The sequence below is a fragment of the Zootoca vivipara genome, chromosome 4, assembly GCF_963506605.1.
Source record: "Zootoca vivipara chromosome 4, rZooViv1.1, whole genome shotgun sequence".
In the NCBI taxonomy this organism is placed as follows: domain Eukaryota; kingdom Metazoa; phylum Chordata; class Lepidosauria; order Squamata; family Lacertidae; genus Zootoca; species Zootoca vivipara.
In genome coordinates this window covers 75,343,436-75,368,100 of record NC_083279.1, presented here as the reverse complement: position 1 = coordinate 75,368,100, position 24,665 = coordinate 75,343,436, and the positions used below count along the sequence as shown (strand labels likewise).

The window sequence follows — 24,665 nt, the reverse complement described above, 5'->3', positions numbered from 1 at the left end:
GTAGTTCACAAATTTACTAGCTACACAAGATGTCTTTTTGTGAATTAAATGGGTGCTTTTGCAGCAAGAAGTGATGCTTGACCAAGAAAACTCTTGGCTCAATCCTTTTATCGCACTTTAAAGCTTTAAAAAAAATACCATAGGAATTATACTGGGGTTTCTATACATTATATTAAATGAGAGCAAGACTGTACTTTGGAAAGATAATATGAATATGGATTTATGTTAGGTGAACTAATGAAAATTGTGATATTCCCCATCCTTCTTGCTATTCCAATGCCCTTGCCACAAGCACTATTCTAGAGCTGAAACTAATTTGGGGAAATTCATTTCAAGCTTAATGCTCCCATGCCCACATAGCATTTCTAGTTACTCATATTGTTTGATGGATATTGTATGCTTTTGAACAGTTGCAGAATAATAAATACGACAATGTCCCAAAATTCTACCAAGCTTAATTTCCCCCTTCTTATGTCTTCCTCCTAATAACAAAGGAAATTATGGGTTGTATCCAATTAAGTTCTACCCAAAGTAGATCCACTGAAATTAATACACCTAAATGAGTCACGTTCCTTTATTTCAGTGGATCTACTCTGAGCCTAACTAGCATTGGATATATCTAGCTAGCTAGTGATATATCTGTTTTGCTGTAGAATAATACTTATTTTCCTTCTGTTTCTTTTTCCTTTCTATTTGTCCTTTAGTCATTGTTAGTTCTTAAGCTTTTTCATTTTTGGTTCCTTTTCATTAGTGTGGCTTATTGGTATTGGATTAAATAATACAAATTGGCTTTGCTACTTTATTTTACTTTTGTCACAACTTTGGCAGAAGTAAGTGTGACTCTGGAAAACGACACCGTTAATTTGTGAGGATGGGAAGGTGTCCAGAAAGTTCATCTCAGGTGAGCTTGGGGACAGTATGACACTCTTGGGGACAGAGCAGCTTTTGGGGTGGCGCAGTGGGTTAAACCACTGAGCCTAGGGCTTGCCGATCAGACGGTTGGCGGTTCGAATCCCTGTGACGGGGTGAGCTCCCGTTGCTTGGTCCCAGCTCCTGCCAACCTAGCAGTTCGAAAGCACGTCAAAGTGCAAGTAGATAAATAGGAACCGCTTTAGACAGCGGGAAGGTTAACGGCGTTTCCATGTGCTGCTCTGGTTTGCCAGAAGTGGCTTTGTCATGCTGGCCACATGACCTGGAAGCTATACGCCGGCTCCCTCGGCCAATAATGCGAGATGAGCGCGCAACTCCAGAGTCGGTCACGACTGGACCTAATGGTCAGGGGTCCCTTTACCTTTACCTTACATCCTGCAGAGCAATAGATGCCTAAAATTTAGCTGGCCGTTTCACGCCTGCCTCTTCAAGAGGAAAAAGTTCTCTGCATCCATCAATTACCATTCTGATTTAACCTTGATGGTGCCAGGTGGGCACTGCGGCTGCCAATCAGTTTCCCTTTCAGCTTTCTAATTCTTCAGTAAGAAGTTTCAGGTAGCCATTTTTAACCCATTAGGCATGAATGGTCAATCGGTCCAAGGTGTTGCACTGCCTCAGGTGAAGGACAAGATGGTGCCCACTTCCCATTCCACATACAAAAGCCACCTGCACTGGTAGTTGAATCTCACTTCAACAGAGGTGGTGGAAGAGCAACCTCCATTGCACCTGAGGCAGCAAACTAGTTTAGGAAGTTAGGACAGGCCACAAAACATACACAGGGTGGTTCATCTCAGGGTGGTTCACAGCATAAAAATACAAGATAAAAAATACAACAAAAAGAAAAACAAAACAGAACAGAACAGAACAACAAAACAAAACAAAACAAAACAAAACAAAAACCACCCCATCATACTGTTAAAAGGCCATAGATTGTTTAATCAACCAAAGGCCTTGTTGAAGAGGAATGCTTTCGCCTGGTGCCTAAAGTGTGTGATGAAGGCGCCTAAAGTGTGTGATGAAACCTTTCTTGTGAGAGCATTCAGGTGGTTCACAATTTAGCAGAACCACCTGCTCCATCAGGGCCCAGTACGGGCCATATGATCTCCTGCAATGATTTTGCAAAGTTTTTTGCAGATAAAGTTGCTCAGATTTGGGAAGACTCCACCATGGGAGCAGGGCCGGTGCGGGAGAGTGCTAGAGTCCTGTCTAGTCAAGTTGCGTGGGATCAATTCCAATCTGTTACATCTGAGGATGTGGACAGGCTGCTTCGACGATTGAAACCAACCACCTGCCTCCTTGATCCTTGCCCATCCTGGCTTATAAAAGAAAGCCAGGAAGGGCTGGGCGATGGGCTCTGTGGGGTGGTGAATGCGTCTCTCTGAGAGGGAGCCTTCCCAGACCCTCTGAAAGAGGCAGTTATCAAACCGCTTCTTAAAAAACCATCTTTAGATGCAGGCAATATGGGCAAATATTGCCCCGTCTCAAATCTTCCATTCTTGAATCCCGATTGGAAGGGATCCAAATGGTCCCCTTTTTCCAGGCATGCCTGGAGTTGTTCAGCAACCACTCGCTCAATCACCTTGCCCAAGAATGGTAGATTTGAGAATTAATTAATGTTCAAAATGCAGCCAAAGCCAGGGACAGCCACTGCTAAATGATTTTAGAAGACATACATCTTTTTAAGAGTGTACAAGTTGTCTTTGTCTTGCTGCCAACAAATAGCCAGCGGGAAATTCCAGCCAGAAAGCTTCCACAGCTAATACCGTGTTTCTCATATTATAAGACATGTCTTATATTTATTTTTTCCTCAAAAAAACACACTATGGCTTATTTTCAAGGGATGTCTTATTTTTTTCCTCCTCTTCCTGCCGCGGCCGGCATTGCTGCTGCACCTATCACTATGTCTTATTTTCGGGGTATGGCTTATATTCCTTGAATGCTTAAAAATCCTGCTATGGCTTATTTTATGGGTATGTCTTAAAATATGAGAAACAGGGTAACAGGCAGGCAGCCTAAAAGTAAGACATCACCACAATCCACAGTTTCCTCTAATCAATGATTTAATATGATGGAAGATTGCTGCTTTGTTATCAGATGCTGTTTCATTTACTCGTTTTAATTACTTCATTCCACAACTATCTCAAAATTTGCTGCAATGTGCAGGAGGAAATGAAGGAAAGGAACAAAGCTATAAAACAGACTGCTAATACATCTGTTTCCAGATGGGACTCATTGTGCTTCGGCACATAATAAAAGTGGAGAAAGGCTTCTTCTGCAAATGAGTGACAAAAAAATTCCCATGATAAAGGCAGCGGGGGGGGGGGAGGTCTTCTTTATATATATAAAAAATCCATATTGTGAATACGAGGAGTTTGATTTATCTTCATTACATGCTGAGAATTTTTCAATCCAAAATCCTCATACAAGATGAGCTACATGTACAGTGATAGAAGGGGGGGGGAGGAACTTGACAAATTAATGCAATTCAAAACTCCCACCCCCAGTCTCCAGGCCCCCCCATGGGAAGGGAAGCCACAGGCCAAAAGGGTAAATTAATCTCCTTGTACCCACCACATGGCTGCAATCTTACATTTTGCTGCCAGGTTCTCAGAATCAATCACAAAATCCACAGGAGCAAAGAAGAGGCTTGGGTGGACAAAATGGATAGAGCAGGTGTTTGCTTTGAAACGAAGGACTTCACTTCGGCAAAAGATTACATAACTCCGTTTTCTCCTTAGCATGGAGGTTCGTGTTGATGTTGGAAATGTGTCCAAACTTCATCACACTATACCTGGCTGCCACCCGCTCCCAGCAATGTTTCAAATATGTTTTAGAGTATTTAGTAGAGTATGCCTGCAGCTCATTCACCCAACATCACAAGTGAACAGACACAATCAAGCTTCTGAAGATCTCGATTCAGTGTTTCAGAACTCTGGATCATAGTTAAACTGCTGTGACTTAAGATAACAGAAGTTATTTTTCTAAGGCCCCTAGGTTGGCAGTTTTTCACTTGGTTGCTACAGGAGACAAAAAGCTTGAAGATTGGCAGCTGAATTAAAACTGTTACAGTATCCAACCTCCCCAATATAGCACCCATGGGTGCACCTGCACCTGCAGAGGTATTCACTGGTGCCCACAAGATCCCTTTCCCTCTGTGAAAATAGCAATGAAAGAAGCAGTCTATTGAAGCCAGTGATATGTGCTGTGCCCATGACAGTTTCTCCAGTTTGAAAATGGAAGGGTCCCAATAGGCAGACAGGGATGCCTGGAGGGTCACATGTTGGAGCCCAGGCTTCAGGTCCACCAATTAGGACACAAAACGCTCTACATACCTCTTTCAGAATTTCAATCTTAAGTGGCAAAAAAGTGGTTTCTTCCTTTTCCTGGTGCCCTACGAGCAACAGGATAGTGCACACTTCAAAATCTAGAACAAGAAACATTCCAACCAAGGCTGCAAGCCAAGATCTTAGCCAAGGTGGGGGATGTTCAATTAACAAAATTGCTCTGCATGGAAAAAAAAGAACAGCAATGAGTTTATTTAATTCTAGCTTCATTAAGGATAAAGGAGGCAAAAATCAATATAATTCTGATTTAAGAAGCATTTTTTTTCTTGCAGAGTAGCACACATAAATTCTCAGGTGCAAGTTCTTGTCTTTTCTTAAATGCAGAAGAGTCATTCCATGCACTCCATGGAGGAGACTCTTGAGAGTCCCATGGACTGCAAGAAGATCAAACCTATCCATTCTTAAGGAAATCAGCCCTGAGTGCTCACTGGAAGGACAGATCCTGAAGCTGAGGCTCCAATACTTTGGCCACCTCATGAGAAGAGAAGACTCCCTAGAAAAGACCCTGATGTTGGGAAAGATGGAGGGCACAAGGAGAAGGGGACAACAGAGGACGAGATGGTTGGACAGTGTTCTCGAAGCTACTGTGTTGGACAGTGTTCTTGACCAAACTGCGGGAGGCAGTGGAAGACAGGAGTGCCTGGTGTGCTCTGGTCCATGGGGTCATGAAGAGTCGGACACGACTAAACGACTAAACAACAACAACAAAACAACATTCCTATTTAAGAGCATAAAACCTTTTAAAATATTCAGTGCTTTTGTTAATGAGAGCAGGAACTAGATTAGTACCGTAAAGGTTAACCTTTCCAATAAAATAAGCTGCAATACATAGTTTTAATTCTTCATTTTATTCACTTTTGAAACTCGGGTGGCTAACCTGCAACTCCAGATGTTGTTAACCCCTGTGTGCATCACCATCTTTTTTCAGAAATGATGGAGTAAAAGAACAGGGACATAAGACCTTAAGAGGAGCCTTCTGGATCAGGCCAAGAATCTATCTAGTTGAGCATTGTGTTCTCACAGTCACTGACATTCAGATGCATTCTGTCTCTGACAGTGGAGGCAGAGCACAGCCATAATGGCTAATAGTCATTGATAGCCCTTTCCTCCACTAATTTTTCTAATCCTCCTTAACAGTCACCTTTTAAGTTGGCGCTATCACTGCTTCTTATGAGAGCAAATTCCATAGTTTAACTATGCATGTAGTTAAACAATTACTTTCCTTCGTCCTGAATCTTCTACAAGTTCTAGTGTTATGAGAGAGGGATGAAATCTTAACTTTCTTCACCTTCTTCACATCCTGCATATTTTTATACACCTCTATTATGTCTCCTCTTACTTGCCTTTTTCCTAAACTAAAAAGTCCCCAAAGTTGTAACCTTTCCTCATAGCGGAGTTGCTCCTTCCCCTTGATCATCCTGGCTGCCCTTTTCTGAACCTTTTCCGGCCCTAAGATATCTTTATATGAGGTGAAGCAACCACAACTGTTGTCCAAATGTGATCACACTATAGATTAGTATAATGTCATTATGACATCTAGAGTGCAAAAGTTTAGCCACCCCCAGTTTAAAAGCATTCAAACCGTCACCACAATTCATCAAGACAGGTGACATGCAAAAGTAGGCTTGATCATTCATATCATCACTTAGGGCAGGAACTGAGTGAAAAAATGTTTCTGGAGTGGGATATCTACATTTAGCTGACAGCATTGAACTCATGCACAGCATCAAATAGTCAAGGAGAAAGTCCAGGGTCCTACGCAGCTGACAGAACAGGAATAGGGCTGGCTAACCACATTCCGAAGTGATGTGAAGGAATACACATTACCATCTAGAATAAGACTGTTATAGCCAGTGTCTAAAATTACGTAACTGCAGCACTTTCAGATGGTCTAATTTTTGACAATGGTAGTCTGTGCCCAGAATGAGGGACTCCATTCTGGTCTTAGAAAGACAACAGGAGAAGCCTCTGTCAGATGAAGAATGTTCTATAAAACATTCTTCTCCAAATATTGTCTCTAAATGTAATCCTTGACTTCCTTTGGTCACTTGCTAACCTGGACTCCTGCTAGGGAAGGAGCTGACAGGTATTGGCTTCAGATGCACATTTTTTTTGCATTAAAAGTTAAACATGCATAACAAAACTATTACTGAAGAACATTTAACCGTGTTGTATTGTTAGAATGTGGTGACATTATTATTGACAAGCACTGGGATTTGCAAACATTCAGTGCATTTTTTGTGCAGAGTGTCGGATGTTGTCATTCAAGTTTACCCAGTAAGCTTTGGGGTTTAATCTGTTGCAGGCTGAAGCTGGGACATTTCAGTTACCCAGTTAAGAATGACCACAGATTAGCTGTTTAGTTTAATGCTAAACTGTAGTTAGTTAAAAATGGAAGCGAAAGCTGCACCAGAGGAGGGAAGGAATGAGGGATAGCTGACGAGCCTCAGGCTCATTCACATAACTCTAAACCACAGTTTACTGTTACATTTGAATGAGGCCAGTGTGTGTGGTTACAGCTTTTCAGTTTTGAAAACCCTCTTGCAGATGAAACCCAAGCTTCTTTTGGAAACAGCATTTTGAGGCTGAGGTGAGCAAAGGGTTCCTCTAGCGGCAGATTTCTGAAAAACATGTGTTTCTATTTCTAAATGTTATCACTGACTTTGAGCCAAATAAATATACAGCAATAAAAATGACTATAACATTAAATTAGAGCTACGTTAATTCTTGCCTAGGGAAGCCAACTTCTCAAGATATTACAGAGAAATGAAGTGGGTATAAAGTAGCCATAAAAGGTGGTTTCCCCTTAAATTCAATTGCTGATTAGTCAGCTACTAAAAGGAGAATCTGCTGTATCTGCTTCACCTTCCCCAACTTTAAAGAACAGCTTTGTGTATCATATATCTATATATTAGGATAATGCCTATTCTGTTCTGGCATAGGGAACTTTTCTCCCTGCTCAAGGGCCACATTCTGTCATATACAAAATTCTGGGAGTCACATGTCAGTGGTGGGTGGGGTTAGAGCTAATGGGTGGAGCAAAAAATGAGTGTCTTTATCTTACTGACCAACAAAAGTCAAATGTGCAACACATTTCATCCTCCACCTAGGCCTGAGGAATGGGGAGTGGCCTGGGGAGAGCCCTGGGGGCTGGAGAGAGAAGCATGAACCCATGAACCAAAGGTTGATCCATGATCCATGAGCCTCATGTTCTGACCAGACCTGGGATGATTGGCATGGTGAGCATAAAAGAATACAACCAGGTATACTCCTAGCAAAAGCCAATCAAATAGTGTGGTGCCCTTGGCCTCATCTCAACCCAAAAGTGTTGACCCCCAAAGGGACCAATCTATTTGGCATCTCTCTTTCAGCTGGCCTTATAAAGTCTTTGGACTGGTCAAGGCACCACCCACCCAGCTCTTAGCTATAGGTCTCCTCTTAGCTATAGGTCTTATGAGTCAATGACTCAGCAACAAAGAGCTGAGAACAACTCCCCCAGTTCTGCAAGCAGCTACGTCTACAAGTCCAACGGGGAAGGACTCATAGAGATACAGGCGCAGTCTATTTTATAAAAATTATATAATTGTCCGTGCTTGCTCTTGTCCTCCTTACTGAGATATGTTAGTATTTTCCTGACAATGGGAGTTTAGGAATAACAAATTCTATCTAACAAATAATTTTTATTTTTATTTTATTTTCTATTTTAATAGTGTTGCATGCCACCCTAATCTCTGAGCAGGGCGAGATTACAGGGATTCCTGGTGTTGACCCAGGTTTAGGTTTCTGTAGAATGAGGGACAATGGAGACTGTGGTGTCTTTATTGTATATGGCTTCACACATATACAACCTGAGCCTATGATGGATTCCAGAAGAAATCAGGCATGGCTCTGCCGCATAGACTGCAGTCTGCAGCCTGTGTCCAGCTTCTACCTGTCACACACCAACTCTGCCTTTTTCTTTCTAGGTACTGACAAGTTGAGGGAGTTGGGCCCACCCATTTGCCATCTGGCACAGAGCCATACTTAGAGGGTCATTACCTCAACAAGAAGCTAGTCTGGCTTTTCCACAAATTGAATCTGTGCTGGATCTGGAAATTAGGAAGGGGCTCAGCCATATAGCCTACCGCCCCCCCCCCAACTTAGAGCAATAGTTTTGGCATTTTTTGCTGTTTTACTGATCTTTTAAAACTAATTAATGTTGTTAGCTGCCTCGGGCATGATTCACAGACAGATTGAATATGAATTGTTTTCTAAATATTGTCTTCAGGATATTTAAAAACAAAAACCCAAACCTGAAGTGTTTGCAATTTCGCAAAATAGTAACAAGCATGTCCTCAACCAAGCCAGCTCAGGCCGCCTTCAGAATCAAGTACATCATGTTTCCACCTAGTATGGTTTCCAGCTCATGAAATTAAGTACTTTTCTTATTACCAGCGCAGCGAGGAATGAGTCATCCTGGCAAAAGGTCAAGACAAAGATGGCATCCCAAGTGCCATTTCAAAACTAAAATGAGTACAATAAATCAAAATGAAGCATCGGGTGGGGTGGAGTCAATGTCTTCAATTGGTAATATGAAATTTTAATATGGTTGTGGTTTGTAAGTTGTCCAAAGAATGACAGTCTTTCAATCCTGTCTCACAGTAAAAATCCTTTTCATTCTGTTATGCACAGGTGTATACACAGAAAGAGTCCTGCCAGGCATGAGGATGGCGTCGTTGGCAAAGGTTAAAAATATAAGTATCCAAAACACAGGAAAACTGCCAATTTCCTGCAGCAAGAGCCCCAAAACAGCAAAACTATTGGGTAGCCATTCCACTTCACTTTGTTCTAAGGAAGATGCCAGGCCTCATAATTCAACTCACTTCACACCAAAATTTCATCAGTGTGAACCACATAACTATGCAGTCCTTAGGAAGGACTTGGGCGATTCAGAAAAGCCTTCCAGACTGAAAAGCTCCTAAGAATTATGGTGAGAGAAGATGACAGGGTGGGGTGGGGTCAGAAATATCTTCAGCACAGCTACATCATGAACTGCAATAAATCCGCATTGTCTAGTTATTAATAGTGCATGATTTTGCTGAGCATGGTTCAAAAATATTAGCCACAAGTGACATGACTGAAATGCAGTAGAGTAGACAGTGATAACAGGGGTGACCTTGTTTGTTTTGCAACCTGAGGTGAAATGGGAAGGTGCTGTTTCCCTCCTCAACCAAGCACCCCACACTCCCACTTCTGCTGCTGCTGGAATGCCCCACTCTCACCAAACCTGGAGAGAGCTGGGGTGCTCCACAAGGCATTGCTCCTCGTCTTCTGCCCCAGGGCCTATCTAGCCTAGCTCTCAGCTTACTCAGTAGCCAATCAGATGCATATGGAAAGTCCTCCAGTAGGGCATGAAGGCATTCTTTTACTCTGAGATTCCCGCCAGCTGGTTTTCAGAGGCATACTGCCTCCAGCCTTGAAGATAGTATACATCTATCACTAGCTGTCATTGATGGCCTTGTCCTCCTGACTCCTCCATCAAGGATCTAATAAGGAAGCCCTTAACAAAAGGAAAAAATAATAACTAACTAATGGTGAGAATATCCAGTAAAAGAGGTTAGAGCAGGCATCCCCAAACTGCGGCCCTCCAGATGTTCTGGCCTACAACTCCCATGATTCCTAGCTAACAGGACCAGTGGTTGGGGAAGATGGGAATTGTAGTCCAAAACATCTGGAGGGCCGAAGTTTGGGGATGCCTGGGTTAGAGATTTTAAACTCAGTTGAATCCCACATAGATGGGTTTTCTTCAGCCCACCTGGCATCTAAATGGATACCTGACTTAGTGAGCTGGGGAGGGATGGGAAATCAGATAAAGCTACATAGCCTCCACCTTGGGGATCTTGAATTAAAAAGGAGCCTCTATTAAAATTCACCCTATTATTTTACCAAGTATTGACACTAAGAAAATGAATTGCTTTCCTATTACCCCCCTTTTGTCTCCTAACAAGCCTCCAGTAGATTTTCCAACTGCCACCTCTCTCATGTTAGCTGAATGTCCACAGATATCATTGAAGTTTTCTCTTTCTGCACAAAAGAGGTATTATACCTCTTAACAAACTCTCTAAGATATTGTTTTAATCACTACTCTATGACCTCATCCTCTTAGCACTATGGTAACGGGGGGGGGGGGAATACCAGTAATTAGTCAGCCTTAGATTATTCAAAGCATAATATCTGCTTTAAGGGTATCGTGCAGTAAGCAGTTCCATGTAGGAAGCCTTTAGCTCATGGGTGGGGTGCAGATGTTGCCAGGCTACAGATCCCATAATCTCTGACCATCGGCTAAACTGTTTGGGGCTGATGGGCAATATTAACATGTCCCTTCCTAACTTACTGATCTTCCTTTGTAGCCACTGGTATTCCTAAACTCTAGGCACCAAGGGTGAAATCCGCAGGTTTCCTTTTAACAGAGAAATTCAAGAGATTGTTGAGTGTTAGTGCTGTGGTCTATGTCTATGTCTATGGCAGAGCATTCAAGTGACTCCATTGTTTATGGCAATCCACAATCCAGACTAGGGTTATTTTTGAAAAACCCAGATGGGACAGAAAATGGTCGACCATGTACCTGAGGGCAGAGCACAGTGGTTCGGTTTTAAACAAAAGGAAATGCTAATTTAAAATAAATGATGTTATCATAAACTGTCATTTTATTCTCTAGAGGACACATCAACCTTAGTGGACAAAAATCTTGCATGACACTTAGAATAAATAATTGCAAAAAAGCAGCTTATGTGTTAAATATTATTATAAATTATTATTGTATTATCTCTTCTTATTACTGCTAATAAGGGAGGGAGGGAAGTATTCAAACTTCACAGAGTTGTTATGACGACAACATAGAGAGTGGGGGAGACCCAAAGATGTTGCCTTGAGCTCTCTGGGATATAAATCAAGTAATGTTTTTACACTGCTTTGTTTAATTTTGGAACTGCAGTTGTTTTTTAATTGTTTTAAATCTGTGAACCAGTCAGAGGACATTGCTGATTGCGCATGATACAAATGTCAATAAATAAATAAACTAACTAAAGATAGGCAAAGCACAGCCATGCCACAAAACAGCGTAAAGATCTATCAGCAGGTTGATTGTACACCATTGCATTGGAACACAATACAATATCTTACTTCAGAAAACAAAATCCTCTAGGCTCCATTCTTCCCTCCCTAAACCAATTCCATTAGTTCCTGGCTTTATGAAATGTTCATCAATTTATTTCAGGTTATTACACTATTTCAGAACTAATCAGTTTTGAAACATTTTTTTCCAATGAGGTTTTCTTCACTCTTCTCAGCTGGCATAATGTGACTTTTTTTAAAGTAAGATCCCCCCCCCTTTTAAAAAAGAACTTAATGAATATTAAGAGTGAATATATTATCCTCAAATGCCCCCAGGAAAGTTTGGCACTTTCTGAAAGCTAATGAATTATGGATTTTGAATAACTAGGTTCTATTTAGAAGAGATACCACCATTGTAGCAAGATGTATGTGGACACTTTCAGGAAGAATAATATGTGCTTATCCAGAGCTTCTGGTACATAAAATGTATGTCTAAGTAAGTAGAATGCTGAGCCATATGACACACAAACACAAAAGGAGAGCCTCTTATTCAGGGCAAAATTTCATTCATCTAATGGATTGTCCCTTACACCCACATTTCAAACTAAAGAATGAAGCTGAGACACGAGCCATTCATTTTCACAATAGAGTTCATAAACTCATGACAAGGACAAGATGAAATTTCAGTGAATGGGATCACCGAGACATGTCCCCTTATGCAACCTGTTTGAACCCTGCTTTTCCTCCAATGAAATCTGACAGCTCTTAGCCATGGGGAGCATAATAAAGCAAAATATGATTAAGAAAAGACACAGAAAATGACCATAGTTCAGGAATAAAGCATAAGGCTCCAGGTTCAATCCTAAGATATGGGTGAGAAGGACCCCAGTCTGATACCATCAAAAGTCACTGCTGCACTATAACTCCAATCATTCCCAACCATTGACTGTGCTGCGTTGGGCGGATGGCATTGGGAGTCCATCAACCCGTAGAGAGACCAGCACTGATGTAGACGACACAGAGCAATAAAATTTATGTTCTTGTTGAGCAACAATAGCATATTAAAAACTAAATTGTAACGACTGTTACAATACAGAAACCAGAAAAAGTAAATCTCTAACCATGCAAATTTCCAACGAAGCAAAAGGCAATGAAGAAGAGTTATTGGAACCTAAATGTTTCATTATGCCACTACTGGGAGAATTTGATTGTGACTTAAAAGACTTTCCAAGCAACGACAAAATTGTAGTGCCAGAGCTGGGATCTGTAAGCTCACAAAGGGGAAAGGGTTGACTGCTCTGACCCTTTTGCTAGGAGAGGTGCCTAATTTGCCTATCTGCTTAACTGTTTCTCTTGATGCTTTGTCACTAAGATACTTCTCCAGCTGTTTTGTGTTTATGCCCACAAATAGATATTTTCATTTTGGATAGGTATTGCTATAGGTTTGGTGGGTCCCATCCAGGCCTGCAATCCTGTATCTGTGAGACAAAACCTGCGGAATGAGCCAAACCAATGCTGCCATTTACATGTCCAAAGAGGTTGCACTGTTGCAGCAGAAACAAATGGATGGGCCTTTTCCCACCTCACCACTTGGTGGTGGATGCCACTTAATTCTAGGAGGGAAAACAACAGGCCAAGGGGGGCTGTGTGTGAGAGAGAGGGTGGGCGGGGGGTGCCTTGCCTTTCCAGAAGCTGGAAACACATAGGCTTGCTTTGCTCTGTGCTGAACCCAAAGTTGTGGCTTGGGGCTTCCCTTGAAACCTAGTGGGGAGGCCAGATCTGTTGGAGTGTTAATGCTGTGAGCCTCTCCAGCCTAAGTTCAGGTTGTATATATGTGTAAATAATACCATATGTCCTAAAGACACCACAGTTTCCATTGACCTTCATTCCAAGGAATCCAGGCTCTGGTTAAGGGCTGGAACCCCTGGAATCTCTCACCACTCAGAGACTGGGGGCATGTGCAACAGTATTCAGTGACTCATAAAGATGTAGGCTTCCCGTAGGCATCTGCTTGGCCAATGTGAGAAAATGGATGCTGCGCTAGATAAGCTTTTGGTCTGATCCAGCACTGGAAATCTTATGAGATGCCAGTGTTTAGCTAACTTCCAGTGATGCTGTGAGGATATGTTTTTTTTTTCAGTCTAAGACCTTCCTGCAGAATCTTTCAGAGCAGGAATTAACCACCCTCAGCACATCCCACCACCAAATTTCTATACGAGCTGCTACCCTTGATGTGTCTTGAAATGGGGAGGGGGAGTATTGAGCAGTGACTCATGCCTAAGCTTATTCAGCATCAGCCTCTTCCTGGTTCATCATGTTCTTATTTGTTACACTCCATTCAGAATACAAGTTTTTGACACCTGAGATTATGGCAGAACTCTTTAGACCTACTCCTTGAGGACAGGCACAATCTGAGAGATTTTCCCAGATGCCCCACCACAGAAATTTCTCCACTGTGAAAGTGTCTTCTCCTGATGTGGGGAGAGGAACAAGCCAGCTGGCAGTTTCTGCTACTCAGAGCCCAGCCAAAAAGCTGCTTAACACATTGGCCAGTGTTCCATAAATCACAACAGATGGGAACTGTTACCATTTCCCCTTTTTCTGCCTCACCATCAAGGCATATACTGTTCAAGGTTACAGAAACCTGACAGTTAAACGTGACATTTCTAGCCTTAATATTTTGCAAAAGGAATCCAGTTGCCAATGCACTAATTTTTTTTTTTGCAGGCAACAAGGAAGCACAACAAATTAAGATGAAACCAGATTTCAGCCTCTCCCCCCCTCTCCCAAATTCTCTGTTCTTTTAGTATGAAAGCTTTCTCTTTTTATTTATTTAATATTGCACTGATATCCCACCTTTCCCCTAGTGAGCTCAAAGTGGCCTACATGGTTCTCCACCTCCCTACCTTATCTTCACAATAGTCCTGTGAGCTTAGGCTGAATAGTCCTGTGAAGTTATTTCTGAATTTTTCTCCCTCCTGAATTTTCCCTGACCTCTAATTCATGGCACTTTATTGACTCTCTGATCACTGAGGTTTCATATAGCCCTCGATGGACCTCTCTTCTATGAATATCTTTCATCTCCTTATAATACAGCAGCTTCTACACCAGGGGAATGATGAAAACTACTACATTTATTGCAAACTTTTATGTAGAGAAATTATCAACCCTCAGCTGCTTTTCATCTAATCAATAACTAGCAGTATTTGCAAGGATTCTGAAAACATGAAGTGACTGCTTTTATATCAAACTCTGGGTTAAGAGTTTCATTTAGCCCACTTGGCTCAGATAATAAAAACCATTCACAAATGCACAACTTGGAAATGTAAAACATTTCTTATTTTTTTAAAAAAAACATAGATAATGATGCATCTATGAAAAATATTGTTTTCTTACCGCTTTCATCTAGCAAGAAGTCATCCTGATAACGAAACTTTTCAGGGCCACATGCAATGAATATGTCATCTTCGCCAAAAAAATCCTGAAGGCACATCACCTGCAATAAGAAAAAAGAAGAACCAAAATGATACCAACATTTAGTAAAATGCTTTAAATACAGAAGAGATTTCATTGCAAGAGTACTCCAAACCATTGGCTAGGGAAACTTTTTAAAATATGAAAGATTTTTATGGAAAACACGGGTGCTTCAATAACAGTATACTTTACCACGTTGCATGAAAATTTTGCCATATAACTTTTATGTTTTGGCAATTTGTATACAATATCTGTGGTGGGTTTCAGTTAACTTTGCTTTGCTGTTGGCAAAGATTATTGTGATCATTTTAACAAGATCTATTAGATAACCAGTAATTGGAGTTATGGGAAGCTTGTAGGACCCAAGCAAACAAATAGAAACAAATTCTGTGAACTGAGCACTGGGATTTCCGAACCTGCTGTTTTTAGAAACAAGCAACCACTGCCCCCCTGACAGGCTTCTCCTCAAAATGTGCAGTTGAATAACTGTAATGTGCTTTTTGTGCGGCCATCTTTCCTGATTGACAAACTTCAGCTGGTTAAAAAGGCAGCTACCTGGATGATAACGTGAGACCGAAAGTCAGTGTAACACTGTTACACTATTACTCCAGGGGTCAGCAAACTTTTTCAGCAGGGGGCCGGTCCATGTCCCTCAGACCATGTGGCTGGCCGGACTCTTTTTTTGGGGGGGGGGGGGAGTGTACGAATTTCTATGTCCCACAAATAACCCAGAGATGCATTTTAAATAAAAGGAAAGCTAGTGTGGAAAGACAGTTTCCTAAGGCACAACCTTGCCCATCTAAAATGGAAACAAATGCCTTGGTGAGTGCAGTTATGTGCGACTGTGTCTGTTGTGATGGCTTTTTTGTTACAATGGTTTAGTTTCTTCCCTTCTTTTTCTAATACTAATAGTAATGTTAATGTTTCTTTCGTATGTTATTTCACAACTGCCAGGTACGAAGAAGACAAGCTCTCCTTTGGGCTTTTGATTCTGCTTTCACAGTTTGCCACAACAGATTAGAAATATGCTTCTACTAAAACTAAAAATAACTAGAACACCTGAGTATGAAATGCAGATAAGATGTGCCATATGCAAACATGGAACAACCACAACCAGCAATTGTTTTATTTGATTCCCTCGCAAGCTACAACTTTCCCCCCTCATCATTTCCTCATTAGAGCAGTTAAATATTAATTCATTTGTTTATTTAAAGCATGTCGGAACTGCCCAATATTTCAAAGATCTCTAAACGGTGTACAGTGCAACAACGCTAATTACAATAAAAATACAATGTACTGTAAAAAACTAGTAAAAGAGTAGTAGGTAAAGTCAGTGAACACAGAGTTTCGGGTTGTGGTCACTGGCTGATACACAAATAATAATGGCCTTTAATTTTATTGATTTATCATATTTATCTTTTCCCTGAAGAGCTCAAGGTGCCATATATAGTCTCCAGCCCCTTATTAATCTCACAAAAACCCACTATGGTAGGTTTGGGTGAGAGTGAGTGACTAGCCCATGGTCATGCAGAAGGCTGGAATAGACTATATCTGGTCCTTGTGGTAATTTAGCCTGATCTGATCATCAAAAACGAAACCTTGGTTATTCAGAAGTATTTCCCCCTCATTTTAACTCACTTCAATTTTTCTCACTGATTATGAACAGGAAGAAGATTGGAATGGGTAAAAGGTTATACTAGGTCAGATTATTGTTACAGAAGCCCAGGTTTGGGGGGGAAGAATCTCTGTACAAAAAGCACCATGTGAATAGAATAACAAGTAGTAACCTGTTTCCATGTCTTTCCCTGACATCCAATTTAAATGCTAAAGCAGGAAAATTTAAGAATATATCTCTATATGAGTGGTGTGCAAGTTAACAGTGATGATTTAAACACTATTCAGTTGCATGCATTAAACTACATGGCGGGGAACAAGTAGCCGCAGCATCCAGCAACACAGTATTTTACAGTCTAGATAAGAGGAAAAAGAGCTAGTTTAATTCAGAATGTTAATGACTGCCTAAATGTCCTGGTGTCCCATCAGACATACTTTTAATTTTTTAACACTGTGTTTGTGTGTGTGTGTGTGGAGGCTTGGGGAGGGGGGAGGGATAAGTAAATGAATCTCACAGCAAAGCTAGCAAATCTGTTAACTGGACTCAGTGTGAGTCCCCCAATCCTCTTGAGCAGATTCTGAGGATGTGCAGAAGGATGCAGGGAAAGGGGGAGGGGGAGTTCCTTTACACAAGTCTGTTGTGTGGGTGGAACAGCAGCATTGGATATTAACGCAGAATCAACAAGAGCAGCCGTCACATCTACCAGTAGTATAGGAGCGCTTCTTTTGCCTGTTACCACTGGTGCTGAACAACTTTTGACTGGCAGCTTCAAGCCCCCTCCTGCTCTCTCTCCTTAATGGTCCCTTGTTAGCTTCCTCTCCCTCCGACAACAGAAACCCCAATCTCAGCAGAGGTCTTGGAGGAACAGGAGGCTGCGCATCCTGCCTGTTGTGTCAGTGCTGGCCTGTCATCTCCCCCAACTCTACAAATATCTCTGGTCTGTGCCAGAGTGCATGTTAGGCCACATTCATCAATGGTTTTGACTTCACTTACAGTGACTCTCTTCTTTTCATGGAAATGACTGATAACAGGCAACAATTACTTTGAAGTGTGAATGTGCTTGTTAGCAAATAGTTTACACAGCGGGCCACAAGCCAAGGTCAGCATGGCCTAATTTGAAATGCCCCTCACCCACTGCCCTGCTGTTCCCCCAAATGTAGAAGCCCAAAGTTCCACAACTTCCTCTGATCTAGATCTCCTACTATATCTTCTACTATATTCTTGAAAATTTGCCGGCCTCTTAAAAGACCCAAGACAGCACCTACACTTGGATTAGCTTCAATATATATTTCGTAGCAATTTATTTTATTCAGCCACGAGAAATATCATTTCATTGGGGAACATAACCCTGCAGAAAAGCCCTGGTGGCAACTGGATCTTTTTACATATTCAGAATGGTTTCTTATTTCTGAAATTCAATATGACTCAAGGCAGCCAGGTGTATTGACAGTGTCTTCAAAATGGAATGTGTGTTGTTTTTGAAACATTTCAAAGGAACATTTTTTTAAAAAACAACAATAGCTGGTATAACTTTGATGGCAACAATCTTAAGATGAGCTGTGTGACGATAAAAGTGATTAGCAAAATATTAACACTAGAAAAATTACAGAGTCAAGGGTTTGAATCATTCTCTCAAATTCAGCAAATGACACATCCCTCTCCTTCTTGTCTTTGGCTCAAAGTCTTTCACTCACACCCACTTTGTTAATCTGTCATTACGCACACTGCATTCCATGGGGATTACAGAACATTGACAAGAATAAAATTAATGTGCCATAGACAAATATGTAAGTGCTCTGTTCGTTTCCGGTCTGAGTTATGAGACAGGGCATTAATCAAAGGCATTAAAAGTTATCTGCTGTTTACACTTTTGTTGTTGTTAAAAAAAAAATCCTGCAGAGAACTCATCCTTTTTTGTTGTTGGCAGGACATCTCCATGGTGACAGCTGCATCACCAAGCTATGAGAGGTCTTCCATCAAAGCAAAGGTTTTTCATTTATAAAGGAGGGGAGGAAATGAGATTGCATTTGCAAGAGTGCACTCTGCAAACGAACTGGAGGCTCCGCTCAGGTGAAATTGACAGAAGCCCCATTGCACTTGTGGGCTCAATCAGATCCATGTGTCACCTCTGGGCCTAACCTCCCAGAAATAGCACACGGTTGCGTAGCATGCACAATTCCATTGCAGCACGAGGCAGACTCCAGCCAGCACACTCCAAAGGCACACTGTGAAGCAAGCTGGGAAGAGGGCAAACAAAATGGGGAATATAATGACAAGCATCTAAAAGGCTTCCCTTGCTTCAGCTCAGCCTTCATAGCAAAGTGATCCCAGGCCAGGGTGCAATTGCATCAGGATTGTCAAAAAGATAAAAGGATACAGACAATAAGCACCAAACCAAATCAGTACAGTGGCCTAGTTGCAAATATATATGTACCCTAAAAGGCATCTGAAGACCAGGTGTGTTCATGTGCGTTGCTGTATTTGTGCACTGTATATTCATCTTGTTTATTGGTCTATGACTGCTTTTTATTAATATTTTGGAAGGGGTCCTAACATTTGCTACCTCTCTGAAAAACTCGTATGATAGCCAAGCACTTTGGAAATGGAGAGGAAAACCTGTTCAGAAAGAGAACAAAATAGTTGCTACTGTAATTGGCTTCCTCCCCTCCCTAAAATGATGTCTATTAATGTAAATAGCACCATGCCAAAAGAATGGAATTGTTGCATCAAACAGTATTTACCAGCTATGCGGGGGGGGGGGAGTGTTAAGGGAGGAAATCCCCAAATTCCTCAGAAAATTTCAGCTCCAACAAAGAACCATTCTTATTATTTTAATGTAATTTTACATACAAATTAAATTTGTATTTGAGACCTGCGGATGAATTCACACAATCAAAGAGACATGAAAGAGTTTGCAAATTCAGAGTTTGCTTGGTTCTTACGTTGGCCCGTTGGCCTGTTCTTCAAGTAAAGTCAGGACTACACAGCTGAATAGAAAATGCAAAGAATGAGAAGTCTTGCTTTGTTTTAGACCAGAAAATGCATAACATGGGAGAATCAGGAGGTTTACAGAATCAAGGTGGGAGCCCGAGGGTTCTATCCAATGCTGTGTGAATGGCGTTTCACTCATGCAACAGGAGTTTGCCTTCCTTTCCTCACCTTTCCCTGTGTGCTCCCAAAATCTGCTCCAGATGGTCCCCCAATCCTCTGGGGCAGATTTTGAGGGTGTCTGGGGGAAATAATATTGCACAAGTAGAAGTCTGTTTCTCAAGCAGAACGGCAGCGTTGGGTACAATCTGGAGGTTCAGAAGCAGGGCAATGATTTCTCTGCACAAGATACATATTGCAATCAAGTCTTCTCTGGTTTGCCTTTATTGCTGTTTGTTTCTTCCTTTCTCCGTCCTCCCTCTGTACCTTAGTTTGCAAGTGTCCCAAGGCAATTGCAACAATTCACCACACTCTTGGATAGTTTTTATTTCATTTTAAAGTTCCTATGTTAGGTTTCCATAATTAATCTTTATTTATACATCCATGGTGCAAGTTTCTTGGGACTGGCACTGGTCCTTTTTGCATGTCTAGATTTTTCTTTACAAGTATTACAAAGAGCAATGTGTTGTTGATGCTGGATGAGAACCAATACTTGCCTGGACCACCTATTGAGCTTACATCTGAGAGAAGATCTGAGCCAATGATTCCCCAGTGTACAGCTCACATTCCTAACCGCACCTTAAGCAATGTCATACTGCCAAATTCATTGTTTCATTTGACTAATTGTTTTGGCATGCAGAAAGACTACATATCACGTATCTAGGGATAACAGAGGATCCCTAAAAGATCACACAGGGAGGATCATGCTAACGTCCCACTTCTCTGAAGGACAGATAAGTTATTTCTAGCACATTCCAGCACAACAACTATGTGTGCAATGACGATGCCCTGGGAAATATCACACTGGCATAGATACTCCATATGGGTCAGTCCATTCTAATGTTTTCTCAGCTGTGATGTCTCGACTAACACAAATATAATTTTGGGAGGCAGCCACAGAGCTAAGGCCCCATCTCCACTACATATTTAAAGCTGTATCACACTACTTTAAACAGTCATGGCTTCCCCCCCAAAGAATCCTGAGAAGTGTAGTCCGTTAAGGGTGTCCAGCGTGGTTTCACAATCAATCCCTTTTCCTAAGGAACTCTGGGAATTGTAGCTGTGTGAGGGGAACAGCAGTCTCCTAACACTTCTCAACACCCTTAACAAACTATACTTCCTATGATCCTTGGGGAGAAGCTGTTTAAAGTGGTATGATACTGCTTTAATTGTATAGTGCAGGTGGGGGGGTCTAAAGGTTTTTAGGATATTCGTTTATCCTAAAATATAGTAGTATATCCTTTAGTATATCCTTACAGCAGAGACCTTTCTGTTCTCTCTCTCCTCTACCCTCGATAAATTTTTGGCTAAGCCTATGAGATACCCTTGACCCACAGCCTCTCTTCATTTCAACAGGCTTGTACAAACTCTAGTGCGAACAGCAGTAAAATAAATAAAGGCCTGCTGCAAGAAAGGCACTTTGAGGATTGCTCCCACAAAAGATACTTCCTTTTATAATCCCACAAACATTGCTTAGGCTCATTCTATCATCATTAAAGGGAAAGGCAAATAACCATCATAAAAATCTTACAATTAAACCGCTAAATGCTTCCTCCCAATTGCAAGCCATTTGGTCATGTCCATCACAAAGTTCCTCTGCATGATGGGGAAACTGAAACCAGGCTAAACGCTATCAAGTATGCTCATTTTATTGCAATCCAATACCCAAGCAACCTGGCAATTCATCAGCATATGGCTGTGTGACTGAGATTTCACACACCTAAACAATAAAAGGGGGAAGGAGGAACACAATACCGCACTGCTATGAGATGGTATTTCAATGCAATCTGTTCTTAAGAAGGGATTAGTTATAAGAGAGCAAAGCATCCTAGGCTGGGCTTGACTAATGTTTCTGAATAGGTGACATCAATAGTCTCTTGCATTTAGAAGGGGTTTCCTCTGCCAGATTTGCACTTTGCTTTGCTTTGAAGTACAGTGCAAGACTGCCATTTGGTGGCCAGACATTCAAAGTGATAAGGCATAGTAGTCTACTCAGAACATCAAATGTATCAGTAACTCTTAATAAAACAACTTCTATTCACAGAATTGTGATGAACTAACAAAATACTTAAGCAAATATTTCAAAATAACCCTCATCCATAAGGTTTACATAAGACCCGCTTATTTGCTGCACTGTAATAGTCTAGAAGTTTTAAAACATAATTACATCCACTCTCATTTGAAAAAGTGTGACAACATCACACTAATTTCCCAGAACCATTGTCTTTTGCTTTGTTTTGTAATGGCATTCCTAGACAATTCCTTTGTTAAAAAAACAACAACATTTAATCATTACAGCAACAAACACTACATCTTTTTGATGTACACTATGGCTCAGTTTGCGCATACTGCTAAGCCAAATCATGGCTTAGCATAAACATGTGTTTGTGCATGTTTACCCAAAAGGAGATGGCAGCCATTTTGTTTGTTCTCCAAGATCCTGATCCTGCCACAGGACTGTGAACAACACAATAGTTTTGTTAGCATGTCATCCAAACACAGGGTTCTGGTTTGTCTCCACCAGAAAACCATGACTTGTAAACAAAGAACAAATCTTGGTTAGAGCTCATGGTTTGTATGGAGGAAGAAAAAACCATGAGCCCAGGTTCAGATGACACAGTAAGCCAAACCATGGCTTGGTATTGAGTAGTGTGGTGGCATCAGCACAGTGCCCACACTGTCCTCTCTAGGCATTAAGACATGGTTTGGCTTAGCATTACACGCAAATTGGGTTGTCACATCAGTTAGGAGGCTCCATTTTGGAAGCAGATTCTTTTTTCTTTTACAAATGTTTATTGTAATCCAGATAGTAGCCATTTTTTCGGTTGTTAAAAGCATGTATGGAGGCAACAGGCTGTATCCAGAAAGAGATATGTTTCAAAGTATGAAGTAATCAGACAAAAGAAGAAAAAGAAGAGGAGGAGGAGGAGGAGAACTGCTGTAACAATTCACAATTCCACTGAACTTGTGGATGTACTTCATGGTGGATGTGCGTATTTTACTGGTATTCCTCCTTACAGCAGAAACGCACTGAAATATTCAGCAAGGTGGGCTCTGCAACATGTACAGTGGTACCTCTGTTTATGAACACAATTGGTTCCAGAAGTCTGTTCATAAACTGAAGCGAACTTTCCCATTGAAAGTAATGGAAAGTGAATTAATCCGTTCCAGATGGTCCGCGGAGTAAGCGTTCATAAACTGAAGCAAACTTTCCCATTGAAAGTAATGGAAAGTGGATTAATCCGTTCCAGACGGGTCTGCGGAGTACTTAAACTGAAGCATACATAAACTGAAGCATGGGTGTAATTGGTTCCGGAAGTCTGTTCATAAACTGAAGCGTTCATAAACTGAAGCGAACTTTCCCATTGAAAGTAATGGAAAATGAATTAATCCGTTCCAGATGGGTCCACGGCGTTCATAAACCGAAAATTCATAAACCGAGGTGTTCATAAACCGAGGTTCCACTGTAATGGCAACTGGTTATTCAAAAGCTAGATTTCAGGCAAAAGCAGTTTCAAATATCGCCACCACTAGGTAGAAAACTCATGTGATATCTTATATGCAAGCAAATGCATTTCGAAAGAAAATTAATCTTCTTCCCCGGGAATAAAATGTTAATTGCATAATATGAACATCACTGCAAAAGCCAGGATCTGACAGTTCATTATTAGTTAATTTTTAGGGAGAATATTATATTGCTAACTCTTTTGTAAATTTCATCTCTTTAAACCTCAGCCAATTATGAAGAGTCTAACACACTGCCTGGAATTCTAACCATTCCAAAGTCTCCCTGTCCAAGTTCAGAATCAGAATGCAACAATACCATATAGAAAAGTGGGTGCATTAATAGAAATGGGGCAAGAAAACGGAACACAGATGTCAAGTTTCAACAAGTCATTCCACACCATCCACAGCTGGAACTAGTACAAAAGCAACACACATGTGGTGATAATGTAAGCATTTCATGGAATTATAAGGGCAGTAAAAGCAGCTTAAAGTGTAAACCCTTGAACCTTAAGACACCTTCTTCAAATTCCAAAAGTGAATGTACAATAATAATTCGGGCCTTTTGTACTTTAGGAAAATGAAAACGGAGACATCTGCAATCTTGGGGAGGGTGAGGAAGGGAGAGGTCAGACATACTCCTTTACTGCTCTGTTCCCTGATCTAAACTGAGGCTGTGCTGTCCCCTTGTCAAAATGTCCAGCAGAAGAGGAAAAGCCTAAAACCTGGCAGAGCTAACTGCACATTGCAAAATCTGACCGGGATTTCTCCAATATCATATCCCACCTATATTTTCCTCAAGGCACCAAGTTTCATTTTGCTTTATGAAATTTAGCAAGCAAAATCAGGTTTGCACACAATTGCACATCTCCCTCTTCCTTGATGTTGGACAGTGTTCTCGAAGCTACCAACATGAGTTTGACCAAACTGCGGGAGGCAGTGGAAGACAGGAGTGCCTGGCATGCTATGGTCCATGGGGTCACGAAGAGTCGGACACGACTAAACGACTAAACAACAACAATCTCAGCTCTAAGGAGGCCACCAGGCACCACTGAAGATCTGCAGTGGCACCCTGAGTATTCTGATTGCAAGAAAGCAGATAATAAATCTTGATAAATAAATACATTAAGGCTTTCCAAATTTGACACTATTAGTTTTATTAATACTGCTTGCATTCATCACCTTTGAAACTGTGAAGAGTGATAAGGTCCTGCTAACCTACAAGAGGGGGAGAAAAGGAGAGCTTCAGCAGTGTGAGTTACAAATGAAACATGTCTGCAACTGATACTTGCTGTAATTACTTACAAAGCTTGAAGGCTGTTTTAGGAACAAGTTCAGTCAGACAGAAGCAATTTTTTTTATACTTCTCTGTTGTAAAAATGGGGCGGGGGTGGGATACTATCACAAATTAACAGAAATTGAGTTTCAGTGATTCATTTATGTTCTCCCTCATGCTATAATGATGGGTACAGGGTCAACCTGCACAATTTTAAAGGAATTTGTCATTGCCTGGGCATGTTGTATTCAAGTATACCAGAGGGATAAGAAGGGGGGGGGGA

General features: G+C 41.2%; 1 protein-coding gene across 3 annotated transcripts in view; it reads right to left on the bottom strand.

Annotated features, from left to right (window-relative positions):
• Window positions 1-24,665, bottom strand: part of DCLK1 (doublecortin like kinase 1) — a 204,054-nt gene that overhangs the window by 95,671 nt on the left and 83,718 nt on the right. For all 3 annotated transcript variants that reach the window (XM_035115446.2, XM_060273781.1, XM_060273780.1), the window contains exon 4: window positions 14,763-14,862. In XM_035115446.2, coding sequence (XP_034971337.1) covers window positions 14,763-14,862 — 100 coding nt within the window. The remainder of the gene's footprint in view (window positions 1-14,762; window positions 14,863-24,665) is intronic.